Source organism: Gobio gobio, assembly GCF_949357685.1.
Source record: "Gobio gobio genome assembly, chromosome: 12".
NCBI lineage: Eukaryota > Metazoa > Chordata > Actinopteri > Cypriniformes > Gobionidae > Gobio > Gobio gobio.
In genome coordinates this window covers 10,736,005-10,749,222 of record NC_137105.1, presented here as the reverse complement: position 1 = coordinate 10,749,222, position 13,218 = coordinate 10,736,005, and the positions used below count along the sequence as shown (strand labels likewise).

Below are 13,218 nucleotides of genomic sequence, written 5' to 3'. Positions count from 1 at the left end.
GATTGAGACGCATCCCTTGTCTGAAAGACGCGCTCCAGAATTGAGTTCTCCTTGCGCTTAAATGAACAATGACACACAGAATTATGCCAAAATGCCCATTTTGTTGAATATTCTCAGAAGTGCATCTTAAATTAGTTAAATAACGTCTTAAATTAACTTAAAAGAGTTGTGGAGAAAATTAGATGCGTGTGACAACCAAGCGGCTACCTCCCGCAGTTTCTCTTGAAGCCAATACGGAAGTGACTTAAACTGCAATTCATCGTCTGACCGCTAGGGACAGGCCATAGAAGGGAGCAGAATCTAATTGAGCCCCATGTTAAAATGCCCAACTTTACAGCAGAAAAACACGTTTACAGCCTGGTACTAATTGTGTTTTTTGTCTATACGGCTAATTTTGCCCTTCTTGACAACTGCGAGGGGGTGAATTTTTTTATAACTCATTCGTTTACATTATATAAAGCCTTAAAGTGCTGCATAATTGAGGGCGTGGCCACTTTGAGTGACAGGTGGATAGCCGTTTGTCTGCTGTCTGTTAGTCATCACATCACCTCAGCTCCACCCACGTCCCGCCTCTTTGCCCATTTTCTGTTATCCGGGAGTGACGAGCGATGACGCGCTGCCAAAATGGCAATGGCCAGCTCATCCCTACTTTACGCTTCAAAACTGCTCTTCAGAATCCTATGGGTGACGTAACGGACACTACGTCTATATATATTGTCAGATCCGTGTCATGTTCGTCAGCGGCAGATCTTAAAGTGACAGCAGCACTGATGATGTCTGTCATTAATGTTAATCACAGAACAAAGGGAACAGAGAAAATGGTAGCTTTAATAAGGAGTTATTCTATATTTAATGTATTATTTATGCAATGTAGACAGTTTGATAACTTCAATTTTAACTTCGACAATTCAATTTCTGTATTTTCCAAACTGTTAGACATTGCCACAGGTAAATATGACATTTATTATAATGAGTTTATGTGAAGATTATTTTAAGTTCATTTGGAATTGATATAGCTTGTAATTATTTCGTAATGTTGAATGTCTATCATTAATGTAAATTTTTTTTTTAAATTAGCAGTTTTAGTATCAGTGATACTGCCCTTCATAAAAAGATGCCATTACAACAAATATACTGTATTTAAGTTGTTTATACATTAATTTGGAGAGTAACTGTGAAATTATTACAATATAAAAATATAAAAAACGTTTTTATTCGGGATAAATTGCGATTAATTAGCTTTAAAAAAATGAATCGATTGCCAGCCCTAGTTTTCATAAATTTTAGTGTAAGTTTTATGTGCTTTTTTCAGTTTTTGTTTTAGGAATTTTAGTACTTCAGCTTAAAGGGATTTATTTCAGTTAGTTGCAAAAGCACATTTTATGTTCACATATGAAATTTATATTTTGTTTAATTTCAGCTTTAATTAAATGAAACAAATTATTATTATTTTTTTCAGCAACACTGCACTAAAGTATGTGATTATATATTTTAATATGTATATTTTAGTTTTTCTCATTTTTTCAATTCATTTCTGAGATGCTAACTGCATGCCGCTTGTTGACTCAAACATGAAGCGTAATGCAGTCATGCTAACAATATAGCATACTACTTTTTGAAACGTTCTCATTGCATATCGCCGATATGCAGGAAGCTAGTATGCAAGAAGCTAGTATTCCATTCCGAACGCAGCCAGTGCATCCACATCAGGCAAATAAAAGGGATACTTGAGCTTTTTCCTAACACTGATGTACATGTATGCATAATGTTACTTTCTGAAGTCCCATAGATGAGCTTTGGAAATGGCATTGGAATGCAAATGGGAGCATGTGTCCCTACTGTCGCAGTGCATGCTGGGAGTTGGTGTCTGTCTCTGTGTTGTGTTTTCTGTTTGTGATGGAAGTTATATGACTCATCTGTTACAGTATGTAACTGTTTTTTACTGTCCTTGAAGACCACATGTCATGAACATTTACATATTTTTACATTGTGTATTTGGGGAAAAAAATATACATTTTCCATAATGTACTCTTGCATATATGTGAACATGTAAATTGCACTGTTTTGGGCTTTAAATATAATATTCCCACTCTTTTTTTCTACAATAAACCTTTGCCTATGGCTCTGCTTTTGCAGTTGGCATGTTGTAAGCGGTGGTCGTGTCATGCATGTTTTGCTGTGTCACTGTTGCGGCTGCTCTTGACCCAGGAAGTACCATCTCATCTGAAGCACCATTGCGCGTTCTTCCTTGCATGCTGGTGTGAATGTAAATGAGGTGCAAGTGAACGCAGCAAGGTAGACTTGTGCGGGGTTTTGTCATGAGACACTCATATGGCTCTCACACAGTCTGTGTTCAGTTCATGTCAGGGTGACATCTGGTCCACTTAGCAACTGAACTAGAGTATTTTTTTAAGATTCAAGTGGGGTCAAGTGGGCAAATATGCCATTTTATGAGAATTATGATTTAGTGTCCATTAGCACTGAATGCTTTAGGGTGCACTTGAGCTTTAGGGTATCAAAAAAATTTTTAAATGTGCTATTTGTAATTTGACACTTGAGTTTTGTGGCTTTTACTCGATATGCGTTCACTTCAAGGCCGTTTAAATACTAATTTATTCCTAAAAGTTGACAAAATTCACTTTTAGTTGATTAGTATGCACATTAAGAGCCCTATTTTAACGATCTTAGCGCATGGTGCAGGTGCACTTAGGGCGTGTCCGAATCCACTTTTGCTAGTTTACCGACGGAAAAAACTGTCTGCGTGCCAGGTGCATGGTCCAAAAGGGTTGTACCTACTCTCTTACTGAGTCATGGGTGTGTTTTGGGCGTAACGTGCAATAAACCAATCAGAGTCTCATCTTCCATTCCCTTTAAAAGCCAGTTGCGCTTGCACCATGGTGGATTCGCTATTTACATGGAGGAATTTGCGAGGGGAAAGACTGAACGCTTCTCCCGAGAGGAATCCTTTTATTTTTAATATTCAAAAATGTTTGTGTGCTGCTGCGCGTCCCTGTGTGTGTAATAAGCCAGTGTATGTGCCAGAGTCCTGCACGGGTCCTTTTTGATTAACCCGCTTTATTAACAGCACACCCGACCCGATATCCGACAGAAACACTAATTTAATTCCTTACTCGACCCAATATCCGACAGACACACTCATTTAATTCCGTACCCGACCCGATATCCGACAGAAACACTAATTTAATTCCTTACTCGACCCAATATCCGACAGAAACACTCATTTAATTCCGTACCCGACCCGATATCCGACAGAAACCCTAATTTAATTCCCTACCCGACCCGATATCCGACAGAAACACTAATTGAATTCCATACCCGACCCAATATCCGACAGAAACACTAATTTAATTCCATACCCGACCCGATATCCGACAGAAACACTAACTGAATTCCGTACCCGACCCGATATCCGACAGAAACCCTAATTTAATTCCCGACCCGATATCCGACAGAAACACTAATTTAATTCCCTACCCGACCCGATATCCGACAGAAACACTAATTGAATTCCATACCCGACCCGATATCCGACAGAAACACTAATTGAATTCCATACCCGACCCAATATATGACAGAAACCCTAATTTAATTCCCTACACGACCCGATATCCGACAGAAACACTTATTGAATTCTGTACCCGACCCGATATCCGACAGAAGCACTAATTGAATTCCCTACCCGACCCAATATCCGACAGAAACCCTCATTTAATTCCCTACCCGACCCGATATCCGACAGAAACACTAATTGAATTCCATACCCGACCCAATATCCGACAGAAACCCTCATTTAATTCCCTACCCGACCCGATATCCGACAGAAACACTAATTGAATTCTGTACCCGACCCGATATCCGACAGAAACACTAATTGAATTCCGTACCCGACCCGATATCCGACAGAAACACTAATTGCAGGGCCGGCCCGTGGCATAGGCGGAATAGGCAAATGCTAGGGGCGCCACTCATCCATATAGGGGCACCAAAATGTATTACTGATAATATTTTATTAATATTCGAAATATTACCAAATAAAGCGCAAAAAAAACGTAACTAAGTCCACCGCCTCTTCCCGGTCCGCCTCATCAATCTCCCCCGCCGAGCTTGAACTGCGTCAGAAATAGAATGCGCGATCAGTTTAATGTTAGGGAAATTTGTTGTGTCGCGTCGCCTCTCGCCGCATCTAACGCAGACAGCTTTGCTTTCATTTTGTAGGGTGCTTGACCACTCGCGCCAGGTGTAGACACAGTGAAAGTTGCCTGATTATTTATGACGGATGGCCGGATTGTAGAGTCAAAAAAGACAGAAGCCCTCTGATGCAGGGAAGATAAGGGATACACAGCAAAAAATGCTCTTCTTACTTAGTATTTTTGTCTTGTTTCTAGTCTAAATATCTAAAACTTCTTAAATCAAGATGCATTTACTAGATAAGTAAAATGACATAAGATATATTTTCATTGACAAAATTAAGTGAGTTTGTGCTTAAAACAAGCTAAATTATCTGCCAATGGGGTGAGAAAAATAATCTAGTTTCTGATTGAAATCTTGTTTCTTGTTTCTGTCCCAAACTGAAATAAGATCATTTTTCTCACCCCATTTGGTAGATCAACCCCCCCAGAAAACAAGAAAAAAATATCTTATGTCATGAATAATGTCCATAGAGTTGTTTACCTCGATGTTTATTAGCGAATTAATGGTTAAGTAAATGTTTATGTAATTAATTATGGTGTTTTAAACAAGTGAATCTTGTTTCACACACACATGATCTTATTATTAAATTGCAAATACTATCACTTTTTGAATAGCCTAATGTTTTTACTCTACAGACGTGCAGTTTTAAGGGGACATATGGACATTTTAAAATGTATTTGCCGAAATTAGTAATGATATTTATATACAGGTTTATTTAAAATGGCAATATTTGATTTAAATTTCACATTAAATATCTACATTTCTCAGTTTAATTCATGGTGAAAACATGAATGCACGTAGTTAAGTGAAAGATTGCTGCCATCTACTGGAAGACAAACACTTTTGCTAGTTCTCAATGAATAGTTTGTGCATGAATGTTAGATGCACTCTTGCTATTTGTGTTTGGGCTGTAATGTGGCGTAGGTGCTATTTTTGTATAGTTTAACTATCATCAGCCTTTTAAAAAATAAAATAATAATAATAATATCATGAACATAATGACGGGGTAGAATGGACTGGACAACATATAAAACAACAACATTAAAAATAAAAACATTAATGCATTACAAAAATTAAACAGTAGTAATTCCACAATTTAGACAGATAACATGTAGTGCTAAACCTTGATACAAGGGGCACCAAGTAAAATCTTGCCTAGGGCAGCAAATTGGTCAGGGCCGGCCCTGACTAATTGAATTCCCTACCCGACCCGATATCCGACAGAAACACTAATTTAACTCCCTACCCGACCCGATATCCAACAGAAACACTAATTGAATTCCATACCCGACCCGATATCCAACAGAAACACTAATTGAATTCCATACCCGACCCGATATCCAACAGAAACACTAATTGAATTCCATACCCGACCCGATATCCAACAGAAACACTAATTGAATTCCATACCCGACCCGATATCCAACAGAAACACTAATTGAATTCCATACCCGACCCGATATCCGACAGAAACACTAATTGAATTCCATACCCGACCCAATATCCGAAAGAAACTCTAATTGAATTCCATACCCGACCCGATATCTGAAAGAAACACTAATTGAATTCCATACCCGACCCGATATCTGAAAGAAACACTAATTGAATTCCATACCCGACCCGATATCCGACAGAAACACTAATTGAATTCCATACCCGACCCGATATCCGACAGAAACACTAATTGAATTCCATACCCGACCCAATATCCAACAGAAACACTAATTGAATTCCATACCCGACCCGATATCCAACAGAAACACTAATTGAATTCCATACCCGACCCGATATCCAACAGAAACACTAATTGAATTCCATACCCGACCCAATATCGACAGAAACACTAATTGAATTCCGTACCCGACCCAATATCCGAAAGAAACTCTAATTTAATTCCGTACCCGACCCGATATCCGACAGAAACACTAATTTAATTCCCTACCCGACCCGATATCCGACAGAAACACTAATTGAATTCCATACCGACCCAATATCCGACAGAAACACTCATTTCATTCCATACCCGACCCGATATCCGACAGAAATACTAATTTAATTCCGTGCCCGACCCGATATCCGACAGAAACACTCATTTAATTCCGTGCCCGACCCGATATCCGACAGAAACACTCATTTAATTCCGTACCCGACCCGATATCCGACAGACACACTCATTTAATTCCGTACCCGACCCGATATCCGACAGAAACACTCATTTAATTCCGTACCCGACCCGATATCTGACAGAAACACTAATTTTATTCCGTACCCGACCCGATATCCGACAGAAACACTAATTTAATTCCGTACCCGACCCGATATCTGACAGAAACACTAATTTTATTCCGTACCCGACCCGACCTGACTCGCATGACATGAAAACCGCGACCTGACCCGCACCCGCATTAAATTTCCCACACAAAGTATACAAAAACATGTATTTATTTATTTCATGTAACGAAAGCAATAAACATTACTCATTATGAGTTCATGCAAGAACAATTAATAGACACGCAGCCCATCATGTTAACAACGAAGAAGAAGAAAGAGCGAGAGCGAGAGAGAGAGAGAGAGAGAGCGACATCTGTCCTGTAAACTATATTATATGTATATATTTTAACTCTGCATTTAAATGCCGCTCTTCTGAAACTCTGCAGTGTATATGTGACCATTGGTTCTTTTTACCAGCATAAAAAATAGGCTAAAACTTTTATTAATATTTTGAATACATTAAATACAGAAAGCAAGCAAAGCGCGCTCCCTTTAATATAATCACTATAGCTGTCAATCAGATGCAGCGGGACTGGCAGTGCTTAAAGGGGCGCAGAATCCTTTAACGGTCTGCAGACAGAGTGTGAGCACAATCACGGCACCGTTTGGAAGCATCTGCCTATCACTGTGTACCAGATTGAGTCGAAATAATCTTGGCAATTGGACCCGCAGCCCACCCGTGCCTACTGCCGCCCGACACGTAAATATTATTCCACCCGTTACATCAAATGCTAGCGGGTCGTACCCGCCCACATGCAGGACTCTGCAGGATTACTAACGCACCCTTTACATAACACAAAAATACTGTGCTATTGACTTTAGACCAGGTTTTTGTTGGTCAATGGTGCAGTCGTTTTCAATTCCTCAAACTAGCAACGCGCCAACAATGTGCCTGAGCACACCTTGTTTTCAGACCAGCACGCCCATGCGAACAGTTGAGCACGAGTGCATTTGCTATTTAAACAACATGGCGATGGACATGAAAATGATAACTGCGTCGGGCTGAAACTAGCAAAAAACACTTGGATCGCGCCTGGCATCACATTGCGCCGGGTGTATGATAGGGCCCTAAAACTGTACAGTCTGGGAAAATAGAGAACAAATATAGATTTTTGTCCAGTCGAATGCTCTCTAGAATGATAATTAGGTTATTATTTAAAACATTTAATAAAAAAAATCAACAATCTTTTTGATAAATTCTATCCAAAGTCATGTTTTAATAGAAAATACATCAACGTCAATATGTCCTATCCAAACATTCTGTTCAGTGTAGCACGTTTACATATTAATAAAAAAATTGTGCAAGACTGCTGTGTGAACAGCCATCAGAATGTATTAAAATCTCTCTAATTCACAATAATTTTGCACAGATGCCATTTTGCATAGCTCCTTCAGATGTTTCAGATGTGCTCCTTTGAAGGTGTTTAACTCATGATCCTGTGTCTCAGTGCAGGTAGAAGTTACATTAGTGCTGAACAGGCTGATGTAAATGCTCGATTGAGCGTTAAATTGAGTTTGCTGCAGCTCAGGCATCAGGGAACAAAGCACATTGATTTTATTGGAGATATGAAAGAATAGAGATTAGATTTCAAGCCAACAATACCAAGATTCAGAAGTTCGAAAACACAAGAGTGGGAGTTTCTGAGTTCGTCTGGAGGCTGACTCAACTTTGCCAACTACTTTCACATTAGAGTAATAAATGCTTTATTTATCCGTCATCTGCAGTAGATGGCACAGTCATGAAACGTCAGATGCACATTGCACACATCAGTGTCTCAAAATGTCAAGCTTCAACCTGATTGGCTGACTTTGACAGATTTCTGGTAGTCAGCGGGCACACATTTTGATCTTTTTGTTTCTAATTCGGTTCCTGTTGAATTGACTTTAAACAGGATGCAAAATAGCAATTCAAATTTGAATGTAAGAAATCCAAAAAGTTGAAAGAAAACCATGTAATTTATAATAAAAAAAATGTAGACAGACAGACAGACAGACAGACAGACAGACAGACAGACAGACAGACAGACAGACAGACAGACAGATAGATAGATAGATAGATAGATAGATGGATGGATGGATGGATGGATGGATGGATGGATGGATGGATGGATGGATGGATGGATGGATGGATGGATGGATGGATGGATGGATGGATGGATGGATGGATGGATGGATGGATGGATGGATGGATGGATGGATGGATGGATGGATGGATGGATGGATGGGTTGATGAACGAACAGAAAGATGGATGGATGGATGGTTGGATGGACGAACAGGTGGATGAATGGATTGGATGGATGGATGGATGGACAAACAGATGGATGAATGGATGGATGGATTGATTGATGGACGAACAGATAGATAGATAGATAGATAGATAGATAGATAGATAGATAGATAGATAGATAGATAGATAGATAGATAGATAGATAGATAGATAGATAGATAGATAGATAGATAGATAGATAGATAGATAGATAGATAGATAGATAGATAGATAGATAGATAGATAGATAGATAGATAGATAGATGGACAAACAGATGGATGAATGGATTGATGAACAAATAGAAAGATGGATGGGTGGATGGATGGATGGATGGATTGATGGACGAAAAGATAGATGGAAGGATGCATGGATTGATGAACGAACAGAAAGATGGATGGATGGATGGATGGGTTGATGAACGAACAGAAAGATGGATGGATGGATGGATTGATGAATGAATGAACAGAAAGATGGATGGATGGTTGGATGGACGAACAGGTGGATGAATGGATTGGATGGATGGATGGATGGATGGATGGATGGATGGATGGATGGATGGATGGATGGATGGATGGATGGATGGATGGATGGATGGATGGATGGATGGATGGATGGATGGACGGACAAACAGATTGATTTATGGATTGATGAACAAACAGAAAGATGGATGGATGGATGGATGGATGGATGGATGGATGGATTGATGAACGCACAGAAAGATGGATGATGGATGGATGGATGGATTGATTGATGGACGAACAGATAGATAGATAGATAGATAGATAGATAGATAGATAGATAGATAGATAGATAGATAGATAGATAGATAGATAGATAGATAGATAGATAGATAGATAGATAGATAGATAGATAGATAGATAGATAGATAGATAGATAGATATTGATGAACAAATAAAAAGATGGATGGATGGATGGACGAACAGATGGTTGGTTGAATGATTGATGGATGAACAGATAGATGGATGAGTGGGTAGATTGATGGATGGACAAACGGATGGATGGATGGACAAACAGATGGATGGATGGATGGATGGATGGATGGATGGATGGACAAACAGATGGATGGATGGACAGATAGATAAATCGATGGATGGATGAACAAACAGATGGATGGGTGGAGGGACGGATAGATAAATCGATGGATGGATGGACAGATGGATGGACGAACAGATAGATGGATGGATGGAGCAAGCGAGCAAGCTCCAACCATCTCTCTTACCTTCTACTCTGTAACTCTCCAGACTTCCAGGTGGTAAACTCTTTATAAAGCAAGAAGGCATCAGCCAGCCGTCATTGCGCTGCACAGAAGTCCTGACGTCAGTCAGTCAGTCAGCATTTCAAGCACAGCTGAGCTACCTGAAAGAAACCTTTTAGCTCAGAGAAACTCTTTCCTCTGACTAAACAATGAAGCATTCAAGAGGTGTGTTTATGCTTTTAAAGAGCAGAGTGTTTAGGGAGAAAGAAGAAAAAGTGTCTATAAACATTGACCTGAGGGCTAAATTAATCAGGATTGAAAGCGGGTTCTGGTCCGGAAGGTGAAGTGTGACGCAGACTTCACCTTGGGGGAAATTGATTTTTGTTTTGTTTTTTGAGCTGCCTGGGAAGATTTTGCAGAGAATTTGTTAAAGAAACTGTTTATCTACTCAAAAAAATAAGTATAAAAAAACACAATATTTGTACATTTTAAAATAACTGTTTTCTATTCATTTCTTTCTTAAAATGTAATTTATTCCTTTGATCAAAGCAATTTTCAGCATCATTACTCCAGTCGTCAGTGTCACGTCATCCTTCAGAAATCATTTGAATACACTGAAAGAAATAACTTTTTTTCAAGGATTTACTTGAAAAGCATCTTCACAATTTGCACAGTAAATTTGACTGCTACTGCTCTGTACAACTTACCTGTTATTATCAAGTAAAATCTACTTACTATTGAACTTAACATTCATAAAGTAACTAAGTAAATATTACTTAATTTAATTCCACATATAGATTTAAGTAAGATCTACTTAACTAAGTTAAGTAAATGTAACAAAATTAACTTTTTACTCAAATAATATAACAATGAATTAAAGGTGCAGTGTGTGATTTTAAGGGGCATCTAGTGGTGAGGTTGTGAATTGCACCCCTCCTCCCTTTCGGAGCACATAGTGAAGCTACGGTGGCCGACATAGGACAAAAAATTTGTCGTCTGAGACAGCAGAGAGTAGCTAGCACTCTGTAGTTTGTCCGTTTAGGGCAGGGGTGTCCAATCCTGCTCCTGGAGGGCCACTGTCCTGCAGAGTTTAGCTCCGACCCCAATTAAACACACCTGGACTAGCTAATCAAGGTCTTATTAAGCATACTAGAAACTTCCTGACAGGTGTGTTGAGGCAAGTTGGAGCTAAACTCTGCAGGACAGTGGCCCTCCCGAGTTTGGACACCCCATGGTTTAGGGCTACTGTAGAAACAGGACGGCACAAAATGGTGACTTCACTGTAAGGGGACCCGCGGGCGCGGTGTATGGAGATAGAAATGGCTCATTCTACGGTAATAAAATCATTAATATCATTCGATAGATCGTTTTTCGAATATGAATGTGTCATTTTGAGTAGAAAATAAACTCCTTTTTCTAAAGTTACTAAACCTAACAAAGAAAGCAATGCTAAAACAGTGTAAATACAGCTGGAAAGCAGCCCAAAAAAATCAACCTTATTAAAGCTGCACTATGTAACTTTTCCGTCCTCTAGAGGTTTTCGCCTATTCAAAACAAAGGCGTAGTTTGATGACCACTTTTGAGCGCAGAATCTTGGAACATGAGGTCTTTACCTCACAGCCGGTGGAAAAGAATCGGGATAGGACTCAGGCAGAAATCATGTTCATGGATGCGATTATTAACGTTACTGTAGTATGAACCAGAGCAGAACCGAGTGTTGTGGAGCTGAGCAAGGCCGCAGGAGTGATTGTTAATAAGAAGAGCCGAAACACACGCTTAGCGGGCAGCGGGACTTTTATTATGGCATAGTCGCCGGCGGGACTTTTATTATGGCATAGTCGCCGGAGCCACTGGTAATGTTAATTTGTTACTGAATGAATACCATATTCATAACCATGGTATTTACATGATACTTTAAATAATAACGTAGTACTTTTTTTCCAAGTGCAATTACCTATTGATATCACTCGGTTCCTGGGATCTCATCAAATAAAAAAATAAAAATACACACGTACATTAAAAGCACACGAACACACAAACCAGTGTTTTCTCTGCTATCAGTGCAGCTCAGACTGCAGTTTACAGTGGTTTTGGGATGCTCTCCATGTCTCTGACTGCCTCTCTTTCTGTTTCTTTGTCTCTATCTCTATCTCTGTCTCTCTCTCTCTGTTTGTTTTTCTCCTCAGCCCTCCTGAAGGAGAAGAATCACCCGTGACCTCTCCAGACCCCCAGAGACAAGAGTGGTTCGCTCAGTACTTCTCCTTCTGACTTTTGCAATTAAAGAGCATGTCGACCAAACCAAACAAAAAAGACAAAAAAGTAATATATTATTTAACGACACATCCTTTCATTTGTTCTTTTCCCCCCTCCCCACTGTGAATGGGTTTGTTGTTTTTACAGTGACGATAGGTATGTTTGACGTTTAATTTACTGCAGTTTCTATAGAGTGGTGCATACGCTGCTAATTACTATTTGTTAAAAGCGAAAAAAAACAACAACAGTATTGTCTCCTCTGTATCTAATTTTAGAATGCCACCGTACTGACTTTGTTACAGCTGCATTATCAATTTTGGTAGGATTAAACTGTTTGTATGGATGTCTCAACACAGATATAATGATGTCTCACTAATTTTAAAATAAATGCATATTTTATATTTATATTACTGGTGTATGCGTAAGAATAAATAATTATTGTGACATTTAATAAAGTGTGTCTGTTATGTGAGTGAACTTTTACCATTCAAGGAACCAAAAGCAAAGAACATATGATTTAAAATGCCTGTATTTTCATATACATCAACACATATTGCCCTGAAAGAAGAAACAATAAACACTTTTATTGTCATTTGGCTTTTTCTTGATATAAGAACAATTACCCCTGCAATGACAAATACATAATCGGAGATGAGAGGTAAGTTTATGTGCAGCTTTATTTATTTTATTTTTTAGAAATGTTAAATGACCTGCAGAATGGGACATAAGAGAAACCAAAAGGTACACATTCCCTAGCATAATAATAATATATATATATGTAACGAGGTTGTTGCATTCATTAAAATATAATGTAATTTAAATACATAATTATACATTAATTCCATTGAATTCGTTTAAATAGTGTACGTTATGTATAACTTTCTAAAGTTATTTAGAATATAAGTAAATACATTTAAGAAATAATATTTAAGAAATTTTTGCATATACTGTGTGTATATATATATATATATATATATATATATATATATATATATATA

At 38.6% G+C, this 13,218-nt stretch overlaps 1 protein-coding gene across 2 annotated transcripts in view; it reads left to right on the top strand.

Annotated features, from left to right (window-relative positions):
- Nucleotides 1-12,811, top strand: part of fam184ab (family with sequence similarity 184 member Ab) — a 208,681-nt gene extending 195,870 nt beyond the window's left edge. For both annotated transcript variants that reach the window (XM_079832089.1, XM_079832090.1), the window contains one exon: nt 12,154-12,811. In XM_079832089.1, the coding sequence (XP_079688215.1) occupies nt 12,154-12,235 (82 nt within the window). In that variant the 3' untranslated portion in view covers nt 12,236-12,811. The remainder of the gene's footprint in view (nt 1-12,153) is intronic.
- Nucleotides 12,812-13,218: the final 407 nt, after the last annotated feature.